This window comes from Hirundo rustica, chromosome 22, assembly GCF_015227805.2.
Source record: "Hirundo rustica isolate bHirRus1 chromosome 22, bHirRus1.pri.v3, whole genome shotgun sequence".
NCBI lineage: Eukaryota > Metazoa > Chordata > Aves > Passeriformes > Hirundinidae > Hirundo > Hirundo rustica.
Genome location: NC_053471.1, coordinates 3,798,935 through 3,820,364, shown reverse-complemented (window position 1 = coordinate 3,820,364; position 21,430 = coordinate 3,798,935). Strand labels below are relative to the sequence as shown.

Below are 21,430 nucleotides of genomic sequence, written 5' to 3'. Positions count from 1 at the left end.
GCGGCCCGGGCGTGCGCGTGTGCGTGTGCGCGGCGCGCGAGCCGGGAGGCGGCGGCGACGGCGGCGGCGAGGGGTGAGTGAGGGAGGGACTGAGGGAGCGAGCGAGCGAGCGAGGGAGGGAGCGCGGACCGGCACCGACCGGCACCGACCGGCACCGACCGGCACCGCCGCGCTCCGCTCCGGCCACGTTCCCCTCGTTCTTAGCCCCGGCACTCTGACGCGTCTTTGCCGGCGCGGTCGCTCCGTGCCCCAGCGGCGGCTGTGGCACTGCCGTGGGTGCTCAGGGCCTCCCGAAGCCCTGCTCCCGGCGGATAGCGACAGGTCATTTACGGAACCTGTAAGTGCAGGCGGTGCCACGAGGCCTGTGTCCCCGTAACAAGAGGGCGATTTCCAAACCGCGCTGTCACTATCGAGTCGGTATTCCTTGAGCGATTCCTGGCTCCAGCGGGGCTGGCGAAGGACAGCGGGGAAGTCCGGCAGCCCGGTACAGCAGAGGCTCCCGGGGCAGGTCTGCCTGCACGGCACCCAAAGGCGAGCACAGCTGAGCTCAGCGATGTCAGACCCGCGGGCACAGCACGGCTGGCAGGGGCACACCGTGGGCAGAGCGTTTTGTCACCCATATATATCTGGAACAGCTTCCCTTGGATCAATAGCGCTGCTTTGGGGTTCACGCTGTGCTGCCCTCCCTTAATAGTGGGTTAATTCCCCAGGCCCCACCAGTACCGAAATGGAAGTGCCCCCAAAGCACGCAGAGCTCAGAGGTTTTGTAAAACGGCTGCCCAGCCGGTCCGTTAACGTGAACCTCATTTAAAGCGTGCTGGTGGACAGACTGGGTATTAGTGCTGTGATAAGGCTGTCAGGAAGAAAACTAAGGCCTTTCCTGCTCATGTATGGATGTTGCCCAGTGGCTGGATCTGGTATGTGTGTGGGGATGCAGGTGTGGTTTTTGGGTACTGCTGTCTGTAAGGAGGAATGTTTGAAAGACTGCTCATTAACACGGGTGCAGTCCTGTGTGAAGCTGGAACCGCATTCCCATTTCAAAACCCAGCTGGTCTGCTTTGGATTTTATCTTCAAGTAACTTTTATTTGAAAACAGGAATGTTTTAATATTTAATAAGTTTTTGTTTCTGATACAAGGGTAGTTAACAAGGAAGTATTGATTGTGTTACAACAGTTCCTCTGCACTCCTGGTGAGCGAGATGCAATGCTTGGAACAAGAGGTGCACAAAGGCTCCTTTTCTGAGAAACCATGTGGAAATGGGTCTGTTCTGCAGGGAAGCACCTTCTAGCACTGCTTTTCCTTAATGAACCCACCTGCTAGACAGATTTTTTTTTTTTCCACGTGGTTTAGAAGTCATTGAGTCTGTGCAAGAATGCAAAGGAGATTCGAGTTGTGAGGATGTTACTTGCCATGGCAACGCTGTTTCCCATGGGTTTTGGTCCTGTCGTAATTATGCTCTTTTTCTAACAGATTCGGGAGCTCTGTGTTCCTTGGGGATGTTAGTGCCAGAGTTACTGGGGATCCTTCCCCTCACCAGATTGATCTAACGCTTTCCTAAAAGACCCAGCTGCTTGTTGCCAACGCTGGCTGCTGTTCCCTTGCATCACAGATGATTCAGGGGAATTTTCTGGGAACGTTCCACAGGTGTCACATCTTGGCAGGAAAATATAGGAAGAGAGAAATATGAGTTTAGGGAGCTAAATATGAACTGTGCTTTCTAAGGATGTGGAGAGAGCTCTTTTAAAACCCTGCATTATAACAGAGGAAATTTAACATCCATCTATCTATTGAAAAAAGCAATATGATGGGGAAAAAGGAAGAAAAAAAGCAAACTGCTTGTTTGTGCTTTACTGACTTGCCAAGGTTTGGCTTGGGGTGCAATATTCCTTTTCTCACATTGATACTTGCAGGTGGGACACAGTCCCTGCAGCAAGAGAAGCAGTGCCCGGGACTCAGGTCCTGGGTTTAGCTGCATTGTCAGACCTGTGACACCGTGGCTGCTGCTTCAGTGCTCTCTAGTAAGCTGTGAGTAGCTTACTAGTGGTGATTCACCTCTGCTGTGGTAGAGCCAGAGATACCAGAGACCTTCATCATGGAATCTCATCTTGCAAGTGGGCTGGATGGAGCTGCCCTCCCTGTCCCTGAGGGTGGCAGGGGACACTGAGGGGCCCAGTGTAGCAGATTCTCTCAGTGGCTGGGATCAGTGTTGGTGCTGGGAGCCTGTGCCCTCACGGAGTGGTTTTGGTAATGCTAGCTTTAGTTCCATTGCAGCTCAATGGAGGGAAAAACTAGAAAGTGCCATAAATTCAGCCAAGCTTGTCAAAGCTGTCAAATTACCCCCGACAAAGCTCCTGCTTGTAATGAGTACAGCATCAGCTGGAGGGGATGTCTGTGATGGGGTGACAGTGCCAGGGCCCAGCACTGTTACACTTGTGATGTACTGTCATTGGGGGCTCCTGGGTGCCACTCAAGGGTGATGCTCTGAGCAGAGTTAGTTTTTTAAAAAAAATCTAAAAGTCTAAGGGAGTACACCAGCATCCTGCCCTCTGTTCTCAGCCAGAATAATGCTGACTGCTAAATTCTAGTAAAGGTCTTTCTTGGCCCCATTTGTTAGTATTAGAAGTCCAGAGAGATAATGTCTTTGCACGTATAAAAGGTGTTATTGATTTCCTGTTTCTGTTGTCCTGAAATGTGCACGGGTGTCTATGGAGCAGTGACAATCCTCCATCACTAGCTTTATGGGAAAAGAATGCTTATTGAATCTCTTCCCATAAAATATAATCTCTTTCTCCCTTCCAGAATTTGCCGGCCCCTGTGGGAGTCCCTTATGTTATGTCTTTGAGAAAATTGATTTTTTTTGTCTCTGCTTTGTACACTTGTGTTTAGTCTTATTTTTAATCTGGTTCATGTGATGTGAAGGCTTCCCTAACACTAAACATGGTTTCTCAGTCTTGTACTGCTTCTCTTTCATATAGATTAACACTTCCAGAATGCTTTAAAGTAAAATAAAGATATTTGCCTGGTGCAAGTCTCTCTTGTTTTGGGGAATTTTTTTAGTCCAAGCGAGTCATTGCCCTGCTCCTTCTCTCCAGGGCTGAGGCACTGACAGCTTTTCAGCTGCTTACAGGTAAATTCAGGGTAAGTTTCTGGAGTGAGCACACACTGACTGATCACGGCTGAATGACACCATAGCCAAGAGCACAACTTGCAGTATTGTCTGCTCAAGGAGCAGGGTGGTCTTTGAACTTTAACAGTGGCAAAAATACTGTCAGATTTGTCCTTTCCTCTGTGTAGCAAATGACTGACTATGGGATTTTTCCTTTCAGGGAGGAAACGGCAACATGAATTCATAGATGATGAGTAGGATGCCAAAGCCAGAGATGACAGTGCTCTTGAAGAAATGCTGGGTAGAACAAAAAGGTAAAAGGAACAGCTAATTGAGTGCATTTCAGAGCCTGTGGGACTTTGTGGGGTACCTTTCCTCACGAGGCAAACGGCACACCCCCTCAAACCGGAGCTCAGTGTTCTGAATTCCCTCCTCCTCCGTTTTGCATGAAGTCCCAGTGCCGCCTCTCATGCCTGACCTGCTCTCTTTGCTCGGGTTTTCCCCAAAGTTGCATCATTCTGTACCTAAAACCCATGCGACTTGTGCATTCCACCCTGTCCCCGCATGTGTGCGCTGGCAGGAGCAGCAGTTCTCCCTGCCCCACCAGCCCAGCAGTTACTCCACGCCTCTGCTGCTCTGCTGGCAAAAACAGAAATGAGAGCTGCACTGGACCAGTCCATTTGCAGCCAGTGTTTTGCTGCAGAGGGTCAGTCAGGCAGCCACGGCCTGTTCCTGCTGCAGCCATGCACCCGGGCAGGTGCACACGGCCACAGTTTTGGGAGTGCTCTGCAAACAGAGGCCTCTGACAGGGTTGAATCTCTCTCTGCTACTCTGATGCCTTTTACTGCATTTTGTGATAATGCTGTTGAGATGCCCAGAGGAAACCCTTCTTATTGGCTCTCTCATTGTGCAAAATTTTCTGTGTAACCGAGGCTTGATAGTCTACCTGGGGTCTTGTGGAGGTAACAGGCAGATTTAGTCATACCTGCAGAGTACCAAGCACTAGAAAGGCCTTGTTGTGCTCTTCCACAGGCAGCAGAAGTGGCTGAAGCAACTGATGAGGAGCAAGAAAATCTTCATTAGTCATGTAGCTCTCCTTGGGTTATTTTCATGCTTGTTTGTGCAGGCTGACTTAAATCCCCCAAAAGTCAAAAGCAAATGTTCTCCTTGCAAGTGTTCCAGGTTTGCAGTGATGATCTGCCTGTTGCCCCTGCCTCTCATCTCTCTCCAGCAGCAGCTGTGTGAGACACAGGATGTTTCTGGGGCAAGCAGAGGATCTTGTCAGTACTGTGTAATGGGATTATATATATAAAAATAATAGTTTCCCCTGGTTGTGTTGTTTTCAAAACAACAATCAGGGAGGAATTCCCAGTAGTTCAAGTGTTCATGCCATTTGGCCAATCAGAGCTCTTGGTCTGCTTGGAGTCTTCCAGCCCTATATGACAAGAGCCTGTCATGGACAGAGCTCTTTGCTCTGCCTGTGTTCAAAATATCCACTAAATATACTCTGAAATACTGATTGACTTTTTTGGAATGGTCCTAACTTGTATAAGCTGTCCCTACAGTTCAAATCCATGATTATATAATTTTTAGTTTAATAGCACCAGAGATGAGAATTTAAGGATACTTAAAATAGTAATTAGCAAGTTTCTGTTGTTGTCAATTCATATATTGGGAGATATTGTAGTTTTGTTAGGGTTTTTTTGCATATGTTTATGCGAAGGCTGTTGATGTATTTTTCACCTATTTCTATAAACTTGCATGTGAATCTGTTATACTCTTTGGGTTTCAAAATTCTTCACCATCAGTCTGGAGAGCTTTGAATCTAAAACTGGAGAACAGCCAGTGCTGGCAGGACCTGTGTCCCTACAGGAGTGCTAGTTCCCCAGAGCCAGGTCATGTAGCCACTCCTTATTCCTCCTGGTCCCTGGCTGGGGCCCTGGTGCCCAGCCAGCACAGAGCAGTGATGGCTACAGCACCCACAAGGTGAGGTGAAATGTGGAAAAAGGAGGCTTTTCAATATTTGCTGCAGTTTTGAGAGCTTGATAGGTGTGTTGTTTTACTGCACATGCCACTAAACATTGGCTCAGGGCAGTTGCATGGTGCTGGTGCTTTAAGGTGGCCAACTGGCCACTAGCTGTGCTCAGCACTGGCATTGCCAGCTCCAGCATTGCAACACGTGCTGTCCGCTCAGCAGTGGCTGGAAAGCTCCGAAAGGACCAGATTTGGCATCAGCACAATCACTTCTGCGGGCGTTGTGCTTTAGGTGCTGCCAAGTCCTCGCTGCTTCTGCTTCCTTTCAGCACGTGGTATTTGGTGTGACCCTGGGGACAGACAGTAGCCTGCTGGGCTAGCTTGTGGTTTTTTGTTTTTTCCCTCAGTCCTGTCAGCATTTGGGTTTTCAGTTGCAGGAGAGCAGTGGGCAGTACATGTTCTGATCTGCTGGTTTTCCTGCAAACACTGGCATCAGTGAGCACCAGCAGCAGTGGAAGGTGGTGTGTGTCACCCCTCTGGTGACATGGACTGACAGAGCTCTTGAGTGAGGGAGCCTATCTAAGGGAGAGTCACATTGTTTGGGGTCCTGTAGCCTCACTGCTGATGCAAGTTCTCTTACTGAGGTGGAACTTTTCAGAGCACCTGACTGTTGGTGTTTAGCCCACATCTCAAAAGCAGTCAGGAAAGGAAGGTGAATCACTCTATATCCTTTGATCTGAAAGTTTAGTGCTAGTCCTTTTCTGTAATTTCTTAGTCACTGTATTTGAAGCTCTTGCCCTCAGAGTTGGAGGCAAGGCAGGAGGAGGAGATGCAATGAAAATTCCAGCTTTGAAATACTTCATTTGAGATAGAATATTCCATGGACCCACCAAAGTGTTTTAGCAAGGCTGTGTCATGTATCAATGGCTGTTACTAGAAGCTGGGGCTCCAAGGTTTTCTGATTTTATCTGTGGGGTTTTATTTGGTTTGCTTTGGGTTTTTCCTCAATAAGTTGTGGATGTTTTTGAATAGTACCTGTTAGTTCCTCAGGTAAGCTATGAACAACTTTTCACTGTAACCCTGGCAGTTTTAATCCAGATACTTGCTCCCAACCAACTTGCTATAAACCATTCAAGCGCTTTTGTGCAGATAAATTTTGGTAACCACTACTGAGAACATAAATTGGAATTTTGATTGTAAAAATTACTGGCAAAGTTTGGTCATGGGGAGCAGGTTTTACAGTGTATATGACAGGCTGTTGATGGACATAAACAGAGATTCCGGATAAGATCCTGGGTTTCCTGTAAATATTCAGGTGAAGTTATGCTAACTTACTGTACATTGTTTCCCTGGCAGAAATGGCCCTTTAGATAAATGTTAAATAAACATTAAATACAGACTGACACTGTCAAGAGGAGGATGCAGCTCACTTAACCCTGAAAGTGGCACTTCATAGAGACCTTTTGCAATTTGTAGTTCAATAAAAAGGGTAATCTGTGTAGAAATATTCTGTGCTTGCCTATTCTGTCCTTGTCTGCCAGTGCTGACAGGATTGTGTTCCTGGTTTTACCTTCGTGGTGTCCCAGGCTGAAATACTTCATATTTCACACTTGGAGTTCTATAAATAATTGACGTGACTGCCTTAGCAACTGGGGATCAGCAGCAAATTGTATTATTCTGGAGTAATAGGGGTTTTCTGCATTCTGTACTCCTTTTCATCTTAATTTTCACTTCACTACTGAGAATGAGGAACTGATTTACTCCACTTCAGGAGAAAAACTATTATTGTACTGGTATTACTGTTCCAGTCCTTCAAGGGAGGAAGTTCAGGGGAAAGTAAGAACTCACAAATGAACCCATCTCAGTGAAAACGAGTTATTTCTGTGTATTTTCTGCAGCTGCTGTTTGGATGTATTTCTCATTTTGTGCAACTCTCATGGGTCACATGGGAAAGAATAGTCTTAAAGGTTAGATGAGGTTTAGGCAGATCTAGAAAGAAACTGCTCTGTGGCTAAAACCAGTGAGAAAATATTAAACCAATCATTTTTGCTTATAAGAAGTGTTGTGTACCCTTGCTGACAGAGCAGAAGGGTTTGTGTGATAAGGCACTGTTGGGCCACCCCAAGAGAACTGGAGCAGCTGCTCTGCCATGGTGCCACTGGGAGCAAAGCAGGAGTGACTCTACTTTGTAACACTGGGATTACTCTTCCATTTGGTTTACCTATTCATAAATAATAATAGGAAAGTCAGGGAAGTTCCTACTCATTGTGAATTTATAACATGGCAGAGCCCAATCGAGATGGAGCCCTTTAAAGATTTGGGATAATGCTTTCAGCAATGATGCTTTTTAATTGAAAGCTTGAGTGCCCTGTGTGTTAATGATGCTCCCTGGGGGAATCGCAGGACAGACTTGGTTCAGAAGTGCCAGGATGGGTTTTTGGGCAAAGGGCAGTGCTGGGGCGGTCCTGTCTGAGCAAACTGACTCAGGTAAATTTGAATTGGCTTTTAGTTTTGGAATCCACATGACTTTGAGCACCTTCTGCCTCTGTTACCATCACCAGTTCTACTTCCTTTGATTCTCCTCTTGTTCTTCCTTTGTGGTCTTCCATTACTCATTCTTCTGTTCTCAGTGCCTGAGGCTGACAGTTTCATACCTTGGTGACTGCTTTGGCTCCCAGATCCCTATTTAGTCAGTTAATGTAGACAGCAGTCCAATTCTAGAGGAGTTGGAAAAGATACTTATTTAAAAGCCAGAACACAACTTTAGGAGTATAACTTTAGGGATCTTAAACATTCTTCCCCATTTGTTTCAGCTGTGGCTAGAGATCCAATCCCAAGTTCACTCGTGATGAGCTGGGAGCTGTGCATCCACTGCAGAGCCAACACTGTATGATGGCTTCTGGCACTGAGAGTTTACAGGATTTACACTTTCTCCCTGGGAAGAAGGGCTAGGATGTGGGATAAACCATTCCCAGAGAGCAGGCACGCTATACAGCTTGTTACAGGAGGATGACAGCTAAATAAAAATTTAAAAACTAATCTTTCCATGACCCTCATTGAAGACTGCACTAAAATTCCAACCAAGGAGACCACGCATGACAATCATATTTTCTTCATACACCCTTACACAGAACAACTCAATTGTCTTATTAGAATAGAAAGCAAAGAGAAATGTCCTGGATGTAGTGTAGGAAATTGTCTTTACTAAATCTAGCCCAGCATTTATGAGTACTGTATATATTATTTGATTTTGCCAGAATTACATAAACATGGGGGAAAATTGTTAATGTAAGTTGACTACCAGAGTAAATCACAGCCTAATTATTCTTTTTTTTTTCCCTGGCTAAAATTAGAATTTGATATAGTGGTCAATAGACATTTTCTTTAATTTTTGAGACATAATTTCTAATAGCTAATCCAAATGAATTGGAGAAAGTTGCTGCAGAATTGAAAAAATAAATTATCTGAATTTTATGGTGACTTACTGGTAAATCCCCTTAGTTGGAAGCTTTAATTTACCTCATATTTCATTTTTTTTCTCCTCTAACTGGCTTATGGGTGTATATTAGGGCAAAATGATTGTTACTTTCTTAGTACCACTGGGGTGCTGGGAGCAAAGTGAAGGCAGATTCCCAGGCTATCTCACAGGGAGCAAAGGCCAAGGGCTGCAGAGGAAGTGTGTAGGGCATGGTGGGACAGCTGCTCCGTGGCACTGCTGCCTGCAGCAAAGGCTGGCCCTTGGCACCCGTGTCAGTCCTTCTGGAGCTGTGTGACATTGTTCTGGAATTACTGCAACCTCCCTCCCATCTGGAGCTGGTGCTCCTGTAGAGCAACTGAATTGTTGGTCCTGTTCTTGGCTAAACAGGTAATTTTTTTGTGTGTGTGTTAAGGTTACTAGTTTAACTACCCAGAAACTCTTTATAGGGCTTTGCACAGCAAAACCATCTTTCCTCAAAGAGTCCATTAAAGAGGTTGGGACCTTTGAGTTGTACTTCATTTTAACCTGGGATGTATTTCCTGTAGCCAGCAGTTTAAGTGGAGATCATTTGAGTGTAGTCATTGTATTTCTGAGGCAAACAAATGGGCTCAGAACTGCAGAAGGAACAGCAAGAACGATGGATCCAAAGCCCATAGTGTAGAAGGTGACTGAGCTCGACCTCCTTCTAGGGGGAGTATGTGCTTTTGTCCATTCTGAGTCCAGTATCCTTAGTTCCTGTTAATGTATATTCTCTTCAACTCCCCCACATAATATTGGACAAGTTACTTGGATGGCAGAGCATTATATGGAGTATACTTCTTTGGAGAACCTTTTGAAAGAAGTGCATGTTTTGGAATATTTACCTGGTTTTGCTAAACTTAGGAATTGGCAGTTGAACATCACAAATGCAGTGGTATGTTTTAAGAGTGGGTTTGTCCACACACATTGACTTGGTTAAGTCTTGGGTTTACTCCTGGAAGTAACACCTTTAGATTCTGTATGTGGAGAGAATAAAAAGGGCAAAACCATTTCATTTCTATCATGTGAGGTTTTTCTAATCATCTCTTCTCATACTTCTGAGTGTATTTTTGTGAAAACACCTGGCATTCCTTGCTTCTAAATCATGAAGTAACTTTGTGCAAACAATTCACAAGAAATGGGGTTTCAACATTGTCATTATGGCTATTAAACCTGTCTGATCTGTTTTCCTTTGTGCTGCTTGCCATAGCAACAGTGATGTGTAATTTGCTGAATATCCATAACAGGATATTTGAATATATTCTTAACAGTTTTACTTCTGCATATAGCTCAGTATGCCAAATCATCACATTAACCCAATTAACCAAGCCAGACCCACATCTGCCATGGACTGACAATTAAGGATTTTAAAAGAACTTGGTATTTCACCTCCCTTTTAATGAAACCAACCCAGACACCAAACACCACCACAGCAGCAGCTTCTATCAGTGTGCTGATAAAAATTATTCATGATTCAGACTGCACAAACTCCTGGCACATCTCTCTTGCTGCTTATCAGGAGGTTGCTCTGTTCATGTGCCCCTGGAAAGGAAACTGCGAGCAAGTTTATCCCACACCATCCATGCACAAAGTCTTGTGTGGTTCAGTAACTCTGTGCCTTAATAGCAATTGGACCGAGTTTTAAACAGTGGGAGCTGGGAAACTTCAAAGATACCAGCAGCACTTCAATTCAAATGGCTTCTTTCTTATCATTTTATTGCACAGGAGTTAAATGAAAATATTTCAGGCTTCGCTGGCATGCTGGATGAAAAAATCCCCATTTAGTATCTCTGGTATTATGCAGGTCACACTGCTGTAGTAACCTGTGTGTACACATTACCTATGTAATGCTGTAGTAATCTGTGTGTACAGAAATCACACCTAACATTAGGTGATTTCAGGTATGGGAGATTCAGTTCACCAAGGGTTTGTGTCTCCTGGCAGAAAATCTCATGTTAAGGAGGAGAAAGGAGTTCATTAGCTAGATGGAGCAGACTTCAAACACTGCTTCAGTAACCCCTTAAAAATGCTTTATTCATCCTCATCCACACAAATTCTCATTGTCTTCACAGACCAGGAAGGATCTGGAAAGCCAGGCAGTGCTCCCAAAGACACATGATAGAGCAGGGTACACAATGCTATGGAGTCAGGGTGGTCATGTTAATCCTGGCAGCGGAGTTGTTCCCAACTAATGCAGCAGCACTTCCTGTGTTCCCAGGCTGTGCAGGCCAGGAGAAGGCGGGCAGTGCCCTGAACAACCTTGTCCCTCAGAGCATGGACCTTGTTGCTTTAATGAGCCATAGAAGGGCAGAAGGAACTGCTCATGCCTTGGAGGGAAGAGACAGATGTACACTCGTGTGTGTGCACAGAGCTGACTTGGCATTTCATTTAGTTTGTGGGTGATGTCAAGGTGATGTGACCCATGTAAAGTCCCCATGGTTACCTGTCCAAAGGGTGTCAGTGAATACTGCAGCGAGAGCTGTGACTGAAATGGACGGTTGTGCCAGTTTCCCTGGCAAGAACAGGGAGGCCGTTTGTGGCAGCAGATGCTGAGTGTTCGCAGGGAGCAGCATGAGTTCCTGCCATGAGCATGGGGGGACTGCGAAAACACACCCAACAGCTCTCCAGCATCCCTGTGTTTGGTATCAGAGTGAGGAGCTGTGTTCATTGGAGGAGCTGTGTTGGACCCATCATTTCTCTCACTTCTTTTCATTACTTGGTCTTGCCTGGATACCCACATGGAAATGCAAGATGCCTGGGAACACCAGCCTGATGTTAGAGGGACTGGAGGTGAGCTGGCTCAGGGCAGAAGCACTGTGGGCTGTGTCCCTTGGCTAAGCCAGGTGCCCATTTCTTGCTGAAGAAGAGGTGGCAAGGCAGGTCTGTCCATAGGGGCTCCAGCACCTGTCACCCTGAGTGGAGTGCTGGGGAGGAATTCAGCATGGACTGGCCCTCCACATCTCTCCATGGGGCATCAGCCAAAGGTCCATGACTTGCATCCCTCAGCACCAAGAGATGCCTCTGTTAGTTTGATACTATATTTTGCTATAATGAAAGCTGTGAAGTACAACTGTATGGCTACCTCACATCTCTGCTAAGCAAATGGATCGCCTTGGAAGAATAACCAAGGAGAGACATAAATTCTCTAGAATTCATCACAAAAATGGTATCTCTTTGCCAGTGTGGCAACCACAAAAGTTTCCATTTCCAGGATATTTTGAAGTGCTCAAGGAAACAATTGTCTTAGCTGTGGCTGCATTAGTATTTGTGGGTATTTGTAGGACACTGTACCAGATGAGCTTTCTGACCATCGGGAGCGAGCCTGTCATTCCAGAGCCTCTTCATCAATGTGCCTTTCACGCTCCATGAGATTAGCAGCTGCTGAAAATAGGAAAAAGGAATTTTTCTTTCTTCTGTCTTAGAAGAGGCCCATCACACCATCCTCCTTTCGTCTGGGCTCGGAAACAGCTTCGGTCCTTAGCAAAGCCAAAGCACCAACAGGTCTCTTTAAAGAAGTTCTGCTGCTAGGAGGATCTAAGGGAAAAGATCCTTTTTGTGTGTTTAGTCACACACGTCAAAGGAAATAACGGTTGCAGTCTTTGTTTGCATTGTGCAGGCATTAGCTGTGGTCCAGTTCCGCAGGGCTCTGCTCGAGGAGGCTGAAGTGCCTGTGTTCAACAAGCTTTGACGGAGATGGGGCAGACTCAGCCAGGCTAGAACACGCCACTTCTTGAGGCACATCAGTTTTGAGAAGGACAGAGCCATTTCCTTGACATCGTGGGAGCCCTTCACAACCACCCGGCCCTGTGCAGTTTATGCTGAGTTTGTGACACTGCCTCACCAACTGTGTCCGATGGATGGGCAGGACTCTCTCAAACCTGTAATATCTCGTTGACCGCCGTACTTGGTTCTCTCTGCAAATCACAAATCCTCATCTCCCTGCACAGTGCCAAGAACGCCTGTTTTCATCCGAACACCATGCTCTGCACCCCAGAACGCTGCAGGGCCTACAGCACCCCGAGTATTCAGCAGTACTGAAAAATGGGGAAATCACCTTTGCAGCTTCGGGGCCGCCGGTCAGGGCAGGGTAACAGCTCCGGGCTTCGTCCGCCACTTAGAAAGGGGGTAGAGCCCGGGAGCTGCTCCCCGCCCGGAGGGTCCTTCTCCGCGCTAGGGGCTCGGCACCACCGTCCCTCCCGGAAGCGCTGGGACCAGCCTGGCCGGGCAGACCCTCTGACCAGGACACGCCGGTTCGGCACCGGCGTTACGCAGGGCGGTGACAAACGCGGGTCGCACGTGGCGCCTCTCACGAGACGGCCCCGGGGTGTCCCGACAGGGGTAATTTCGCTCTCTCGGTGTAGCCTCGGCTCCGGTGCACGGGGCGGGGCGGCCCCGCCGGGCGGGGACTGGCGGCCGCGCCAATCGCCGCCTTTGTTTGGGGTCACCGGGCGCGGGGGGGGCGGTGCCCGCGGGGCTGCACGCAGCCAATGGGCGGGGCAGGGGCCGCGGCCGGCCGGCAGGGCCGCGCGTTCCATTGGTGCTACGCGCCGTCATTCCGGGGGACGGCGCCGCTCGTTGGCCGCCGGCGTGCGCGGTGCCGTGCGTCATCCGAGTAGTCCTGCCTCCTCCGCGGGGCGATTGGCCCCGGTGGCCGTCAGCTGCGCGCTCTCGGCCTTCCAGTGGCTGTTGCGGTCGTCGATCACGCATTCCGTCCCGCCCCCTCTCGCCCGCCCGGCGCCTTCGCTGAATGGCTGAGGCGCGTGCCACTGAAGCGCTGCCGCACTGCCATTGGCGGGGCGCGGTGTCCATCGCGCCCATCCCCTCCGGGGACCCGCCCTCGGCCTGCCACGATTGGCCACCGTGGATGTCAGTGCGGCGGATTGACCAATGGGCGGTGCGGGGCGTGCGCGGTGCGCGCGGGGCGACCGGGCCGGCGGCGGCGCGGGAGGAGGCGGCGCGCGCCTGGTCCCGGTCGCGAGGAGGCGGAGGAGGATGTGGCGCGCGGAGGGGAAATGGCCGCCGAAAACAAGCCGGAAGGTGAGAACGCGGCCGGGCCGCCCCCGCCCCGCGCCGGGCCTGCCCGCCGAGCCGCCCCCGCCCCCCCACGGCCAGACGCGGCGGCGGTGGAGGCGGCACAGGCCGAGCCGCGCGGCGCGAAGTTTGCTGCGGCGCGCGCCAACCGCGGGGACGGCCGGGTCGGGCCCGCGGGCGGGCCATGTGCGGCGGGAAGGCCGCGTGGCGCGGGGGGGCCGCCGGCGGCCGGGCCGGGCCGGGCACGGTCCCGCTCTCGCCGCCCGCCGGCACGTGCCCGCCCGCCGCAAACATGGAGGGACTCACGGCGGCGCGGGCCGGAGCGGGGCCGCCGCTCGCCCGTCCGGGCCGGGCCCCGCCCCCGCCACCCCCCCAGCGGCGGCGGTCGGCGGCGGCGGCGGCACGTGGCCTCGCGGGCGCGCGCCCGTCGGAAGCTGGTGTGGCCTTTGGCCGCGGCCCCGCCAGACCGGGCCTCCGCGGCCGCGGGCGGGCCGGAGGCTGAGCGGAGCGGCGGGCGCGAAGGTGAGCGCGGGGCGGGCTCGGCCCCGCCGGGAGCCCCGGGCGCCCGACTGAGGCCGAAAGTTGCCGGCGCGGCGGGAGCGGGGCCGGCGCGTCCGCAAGGGGGAAGCGCCGCTCCGCCGCCGCTCCTGCCCCCGGCCCGGCGGGAGCGGGGCCGTGGCCCGGGTTCGACGGGAGGCGGGTTAGATATTTCCCGTTATTTGAGATAAGTTTGTCCCGGCGGGCTTCGGGCCGCGGTGCTCCCCCGGACCCCGCCGGCCGTGTGGTCGCGGCCGGTACCGGTGTCGGCGCCTCCATCTTACAGGGGCGGGAGGAGAGAGCGGAGGAGAGAGGGTTCGCATCCCCTGCCTAAATCCGGTTGAACATGCCAACACCCTAGGGATTGGCCTGGTTGTAATTGGGCACCTCAAGGAACCGTGTTTAGTAGTAAGTAATAGAAATTTTTTTTTCTTTATCTGCCACAGCAGATGTACATCCTCGCCTGGAACCTATTTGCATTATTTATGGATAAACCCCTTCATAGAATACGAGGGGTTTTATCCCACTTTTTGTCTGGCTTTTTTTCTCAGATTGCTTTGGGAATATATTTTTTTGGGTGGTTTCTTGGTGGCTGTAGAGCCCCCCTGGGCATAGGTTTGCGTTTTGATTGCGCCGTGTCCAGCGCCGTGACATTCAAAAGCTGTGCAAAAATTTAAAATGTAAGTAGCAGAGATGATTTTGAGTGTTGTTGGCTTCATCTTTTGCTAATCTCTTTGATGCTCCCAAATCTATTAGTTCGATCTTTCCTTTGGTCAGAAAAACGTCTGGCTTCATTCTTTTCTCACTTGCGTTAAGTACATGATTAACTGCGCTGAAGTAGTGAAATGCCACCTGGCTAACAGGGCTGTTAGCGAGGAGAGAGCGAGCATTCACCTGGACTTCCTGGCTCTGATTGTGACGTTTTGGTTCTCTTGGGGGTGACAGTATAGTCACCAAAGCACAGTCGGGTTCGATTCACTTTTCGGGCTTCCCGTTCCAAGGTACGATGGATTTTTCCTGTGTAAAGCGGAGGTTTCAGTGTGCTCAGCCCCGTGAGGCTGCGGCTCTACAGACCAGGCAGGTCAGTTCTCCCTTACTGGGAAGGTAACTTGTCCTTTCCGATTGTTATTTACTGCAACTTTCGTCATCTTTGGTCTCGGTAATTGGTTTCAGGGGGCGGGCGAGGTGTGTCTTTGCTGAGGAGATGGGTCGGCAGTGGTGTTTGCTCTCTCGAGTCAGGCTGTGCAGGAGCTGCCAGCGAAACGCCCGTTTGTGCCCGGCGCTGCCGTCCGGCGCCTCCGCTGCCTGGACCGGCGCTCTCTGTGCTTGGTGCCTGTGCAGAGCCCGGCAGCGTCGGGAAGGTGGGAGCGGAGCAACCCCGGCTCGGCACCGGCGCCTGGGGTGTTCTCCTACGAAGTCACAGAGCTGCTCCCCCGCTGACCTACTTTTGCGGTGGATTTTCAAGGAGACAACATATAAACCATTCATTCCTTAAACCTAAAACTCCACCTGTTAGAAACTTAAATGGGAATGCTTTTAAGGCGTGATTCAAGCAGACTGTTTCATCAGTAGTGCAGGTGCTGGAGGAGAGAACACAAGTTGCTTTAGATTTTAGTTACTTTGATGAGTTAGAAGCGGATGTAAATGGCAGCTCGCGGGCTGGCTGCGGAGCGGAGCTGTTTTCATTCGGGAGCTGCCTGCTCTGTCTCCCCAGCACGGTGCAGCAGGGACGAGCCTCTGACCAGCAGCACACAGCTCTGCAGACCTGCCTGGCCTTGTAGGTCCCTGCCGAGCTGCCATTGGGGCTTCTTGTCCCCCGCGAGCAGCAGGAGATCCCCGGTGGGAGTTGAGGTTTGGAATGAGGCTGGCGCCGCTCTTCCCTGGCTGCAGGAGAGAGTTCCACGGCTTGGAGAACTCTGGTGAGTTTCCTCTTTTCGGTTTCCTTGGGCAGGATGAGGCTGGTTCAGTGACCGAGTGGCTCTTGCCATCCTACAGCAGAGGGTTTGTGGGTTTTGTAGTTCCTGCTGTGTTTTGTGCATCTGAGCTGAGCCGGGAGGACTGACCCTTGGCGGTGCCATCTTGGCAACTGTGACAGCTCTGAACTTGATCAGGGGGTGCTAAGGGGAGATGTCCTTTTAAAAACTTCATTTTTCTGATTTACAGTTCAGAAGGGGAAGAATGTACATGGATAGCCTTTTTAATTTTGTGTTCTCACAGCCAGGTACCTCTATAACCAAGAGCTTTGCCGAGAGTAGTGCCCGTGTGTTCTGCATGTGGCTGGCTCAGGGGCCCGGAATTTTGTTGCGCGCTTTTTGTTGTTCCGTTACATGCGGGTTTTTTGAATTTTCTGTGTGTTAGTTGAGACAGGGTCATAGGTGGGATGGCAGGAGGAGGTGGTGTTTCTCCCTGCAGCTCCTGAGCTGAAGGTGCTGGTGGTGTGGGCTGACTGAAGAGGGCAAGTGGAGCCTGAGATGTTACTGGCTTTGGAGGGACTATTTGGGGAGCAACAGACTTTGAAAACGAAACAGTCCTGATTTGGTTGTTAAACGGCAAATATTTTCTTCCCTCTGCAGAAGTGTTACCTAAGGTCTTACTACTTAAACAAACCTGAACTTACGGTGTGCTGATGGCCGGGGTTGTGTGCTGCAGAATCGGACTGTTGCGGGGAGGATGCAGCATTTGACGCTCGGCTCAGTCCGCTCCTTGCCCCAGAATTTTTGCTGAATCTCAGCATTAGGATTTTACCAAAATTTCTGTTGTCAGAACTGAAAGCAAACTGACTCCTGGTGAAGTTTCTAGATCCCCTTTGTGAGCTGTCAGCCAGCAGGACGGGTTCAGGGAGTGGCTTTCATTCCCTTTTTCCAGACAGTAGAAACTATATGTTTGTGAGGTCAACTTTTTGAGTACTTTCGGTATTATAATCGTGTTATTCCGGATGTAAAGCTTAGCGCTTGTTTAAAACTCTGGTTTTTAAATTTAGTTCTGCATCTCTTCTTATTAATGATTTTCACAATTACTTTGGCTTAAAGGTTTTTTGGTTTATTTGTGTCAGTGTTAAAACTACATATGTAGGAAATGTTCCTGGAGATGTATTAACTCAGGTTTCATTTTCTGTATCAGAAAATGATGTGGTGAAACGATGATGTAGAAGTATGGTTAAAACAGATAACTTTAAATTTAGAATTTAAAGACTCAGTGCTGACCTTACATTACTAGTGGTCTTAAATGGCTCTTGTAAAGACCTCCTTACAAAGGTGGATATTGTTGGAGGCAGGGGCAGTAGCTGTCCTCCCTCTGTCCAGACAGCCTTCAGAATGAGGGAGATGGAATGTGACCTTTCTTTTTCAGTGTCTCTCTGTTTTAATAAGCCACATGTGTCTGAAGGGAAAAAAAACCCCAACTAACAAACCCAAACACTGCCAGGGAGTGAAGCAGGCTGAGTGGAGTGCTTGTAGAATACTGGTTAATTGAAATGCAATGCTTCCAGCAGCTTCCTGTAGCTTTGGTGTCCCCTGGCTTCTGCTTCCACACCTTGCTGAGTTTTCGCTTTGTAGTTTTCTCCCCTCACTTTGTTTCCTGTTTTCACCTTCCTTGGCTCCTGGCAGCCCTATGTTAGTGCTGTGTTAAACCCCATGAGTTTGGAAAGGCAGGTTTGCATGTGGGTGCTGGTGCCTGTCTTAGCCACAGTCCTTTGGGGTACCTGCCCTATTCCCAGGGCAATGCTGACGGGCCACTCCGTGCTGAGGAGCAGTCGTGGCACTGGGTGAGTGAGAGCAAACTGTGTTCTCACTGGGCATGGGGCTCTCCCTGTCCTTCTGCTCACATCGCACCCTTTGGTTCAGGGGGCTGAGTTTTTCCAGTCAGCTCTCCAGGTAGGTTTCCAAACTCAAACTCTTTCTGGAATGAAAAGAAAGGGGTGAAAATATCTGTGGTTGGTGGCTGCCAGCATGTATGGTCAGAATAAGTGACTGCCTTAGCCAATACTTCAGGACTTCTGGGAAATGTGTTGTAATGTTGAGAATGTCTGTAGTATGGGAAACTGAAGAAAGAGATGCTTTATTTTTTGCTAGACCTGGTCAGTAATATCCACCACTCCTTGGCTTCATTGCCAATGAATTTGATGATATAATATTAGTGAAAATGAAGCGGGGAAGGAATTGATAACATGTCTCAACCAAAGAGGAGTTGGTAGTGGTGAGCAATGGTTTCATTGTTTCTGGTGCACTTGTCAGATTTAGCAGCCAAGCGGTGAAGGTCAGGCATGAACATGAGGAACTTCAAGGAGAGGCTGAAGCGACTGCACTGTTTGAACGCTCCCAAAGTTTGCTTTTAGGATAGGTCGTTGTGTGCGCCTTCTGACTGTAAAGGAATTTTCCTCTTGCTCCATTAGCAAGTGCTTGGAACCTCCCCAGGTGGGAGAGGGAAAGAGGAGCTTGTTTTGCTTGTAGGGGAAGGTGGACTCGGAAGTGTTGCACAGGGCGCTAAGTGTATGGCACGAGAAATAAACAGCTGATTGTGTCACCCATCCCTCAGCCAGTGTGTGGAGCTGCATTAGGGAAAAATTTGGCTCTCATCACTTCCCCAAAATGCACCTTTTTGAATTTTACCTAACCGGTGTTCACACTGAAATTAGTTACAAAATGTCAATAAATTTTCTGCTATGTGAAAAGGACAAAGGGACTTGGGAGTAGCACATTACTGGTGGGGAGAACTGGGCCATTGATGCACAGCACAGCTTTAGCTATATTTATGTTTCTTACGGTTTTAGAATTGTTTGTAGAGTTTGTCATAGCAACAAAGTAGTTATCACAAATATTCCAAGACACTAAGACCAGATTCAGTAACTTCTAGAGGAAAACTGTTTTGCTGCTCATCCTTCATACTGCTACCATTCCTGTGATTCCATCCTCATTCTTTCAGGGTTTTTTCCCTTCCTCACCTATTCCATGCAGGCAGCAGTCATAGCCATACACATGCTGATTTGTGTTAGCCTCTTGCTCTTATACATTTTTTACCTTTTACTGAACTGCTTAATCTTTCCTTGTGTCCTCTGCTCAGCCCTGAGCTGCATCCCATGCTGGAGGACTGGGAATGCATTTGCTCAGCCAGTGTCTGACCGAGTGCTGGCATCCAGCAGAGCCCTGCTGAGACAGCAGCACTGCAGAGCTGGACCTGGTTATCTTCTCTTAGCCACCCTTGATTGATATTTAGAAACCTGCTTTTGTTGCCAAGAGATTTACTACTGTAATCATACAAATATTTCTAGCAAACAGACCAAGAGCTGTTGGATTTGCTTCTGTTGCTGCTTGTTTATGGGATGGAAGATGCCGGGATTGAAGTTTAACCGAGAAATAGCATAGCAGTCTTGCAGTTGTTTGGATCTGGAGTCATTCTTTGCATTTATTTCTTCCTGATGGAGTTTGTTGGATTTGTCTGTGTCTGGAGGTCGGCAAGGTGACTATGGTGGCCTCTGTGCACTGTGTTTTTGTGGTGCCACCTGTGTGCTCTAGAGCTGCAACTCTGCCGCCTCGGTGGTTGCCCAGTGGTGGTGGGATCAGCTGGATGCCTGCCCCTCTCCCAAATAAGGATGATACTGGGATTTTAGTTGTTTGTTTTGTACTAAAGTACCCACTTGTAGTGTTTAAACATCTCTTCACTCTCTTGAGCTAGTTAAAGAGATGGCCAGCCCTAAGTTATTATTTCATAATAATGGGTTTATAAAACTTGTGTTTGTGAGTTTATAGCTTACTTGTGTTATTTATTTCCAGTATAGACCTGTCTGCAGATCAGCCACTTATCAACATCCTTTTGGCCGTTTCTTTATATTCCAATTACATGTTATATAGGCAAACTGTGGTAGTTAATGGGGCTGCAGGTCTAAATTCACCTCCTGGATCACCAAAGATTTAAGAACCAGTTAAAGAAAAAGAAAAGGGGGTAGGGGGTTGTTTGGAGAGTGGGGGTAGAGCAGAGACTCTCTGTGATTTGCTGTTGTGCACTTTAAAGTTTTATGGCCCATGGTGCATCCCTTGGGAGGATAAAGTGCAAGGAGCATGAAGAAACCCATAAAATGACGAAGGGTTTATGTGGTATAATTAATGTGGAACTTTCCATGAACTTTATAGTACTTACACTTTCTTAATTCTATATGAGTTTCTGGTTTCCTAATAAGTAATCTTGAAAATTGCTAATGGAACTTAAATTTTGCATTTTCATCCTGAATTATAACAGGACACATTGTAGGCTGCTATATTTTAGTCTATAGCTTCCTTACTTGAGTTCTCAGCTGTGGCTGTGCCTGCCTTGGGAAACATTTTTGAGCTGTGGCCAGCTCTGCACTAAAAACCCCTGTGTTGATAGAGCTTTACTGGCAAATCCTCCCCGTGCCAGTGTGGCTTTGCTTGCACAGGCACTTCTTATTGACACTGGATGGATTTGCAGTTCTCGGTGTTGTTAGTCGCACCTGTGGAAAAATAAATGTGGAGAAAGTTCAAGTAAAAATCTGGATTTGCACAATAAAACCAAATCAGTGTTGGGAGGTTGCAGCTCCTGTTTTTAGCTACCGAGGAAATTTTAGTTTGTGATAAATTGAGGAGTTTGCCTGTTGGGTGCTCTGCCTGTGCTGTTGGATGAGCGGGGCCTCAGAGCAATGTGGATCCTCGTTTCTCTGCCTTCACCAGGAGCCCCTGTGGTGTTGGATGGGGTCATCAGCTGCACTAGCAATGGCAGATTTGATTCAAGCCAAGGGATAGCACTGGGGGGGTGTGGGATGTGCTCCACCTCCCTAAAGATGTCATGGTGTTATTTGTGAGGAACAGGACCAGGAAAGCAATGGTTTGTTTGAAAGAATGGGAACTCTAGTTGCACCAGTACTCTCAGTGCCACTGGGTGAGCAATCATCCTCTCCTCTCCTGTTCCCACCTTCCCCGGACTTTTCCGCCCTGTAGGAATTCACTGTGTGATTCCAGAGGGCTAAGAAACAAGTTTGAAGGCAAATGTGTGTACATTGTTTGGGGTTCTTCACTCTCATAGCTGGTTGGCTGATTTCATCTTTTCCCAAGGTCAGAACTGGTTTAGAGGTCACTGGATTTAGGATTTGCATCCTGTACTTTGATGGTTGTGAGTTCTGATCACACAGTTCGAGGAGTCCATAATGAAAAGCCAGTTAGACTGAGGCAGGAGGCAGTTGTTTTTCACACAGGGGATTTTTTGGAGTGAGGAAATGCCATTGCTAAATGCAGAAAAGGGAGGCACCCGTGAGATGTAGTCGTGTTACAGAATGGTG

The 21,430-nt window shown here is 48.9% G+C and overlaps 1 protein-coding gene across 8 annotated transcripts in view; it reads left to right on the top strand.

Annotated features, from left to right (window-relative positions):
- The first annotated feature begins 16 nt into the window (after nt 1-16).
- Nucleotides 17-21,430, top strand: part of CAMTA1 (calmodulin binding transcription activator 1) — a 234,096-nt gene continuing 212,682 nt past the window's right edge. For 7 of the 8 annotated variants that reach the window (XM_040084652.2, XM_040084651.2, XM_040084654.2 and 4 more), the window contains exons 1-2: nt 17-73; nt 3,328-3,421. In XM_040084652.2, coding sequence (XP_039940586.1) covers nt 3,355-3,421 — 67 coding nt within the window. In that variant the 5' untranslated portion in view covers nt 17-73; nt 3,328-3,354. Of the gene's footprint in view, nt 74-3,327; nt 3,422-13,502; nt 13,615-21,430 lie in introns of those variants that run through there. The other variant, XM_040084653.1, reaches the window with a different exon arrangement.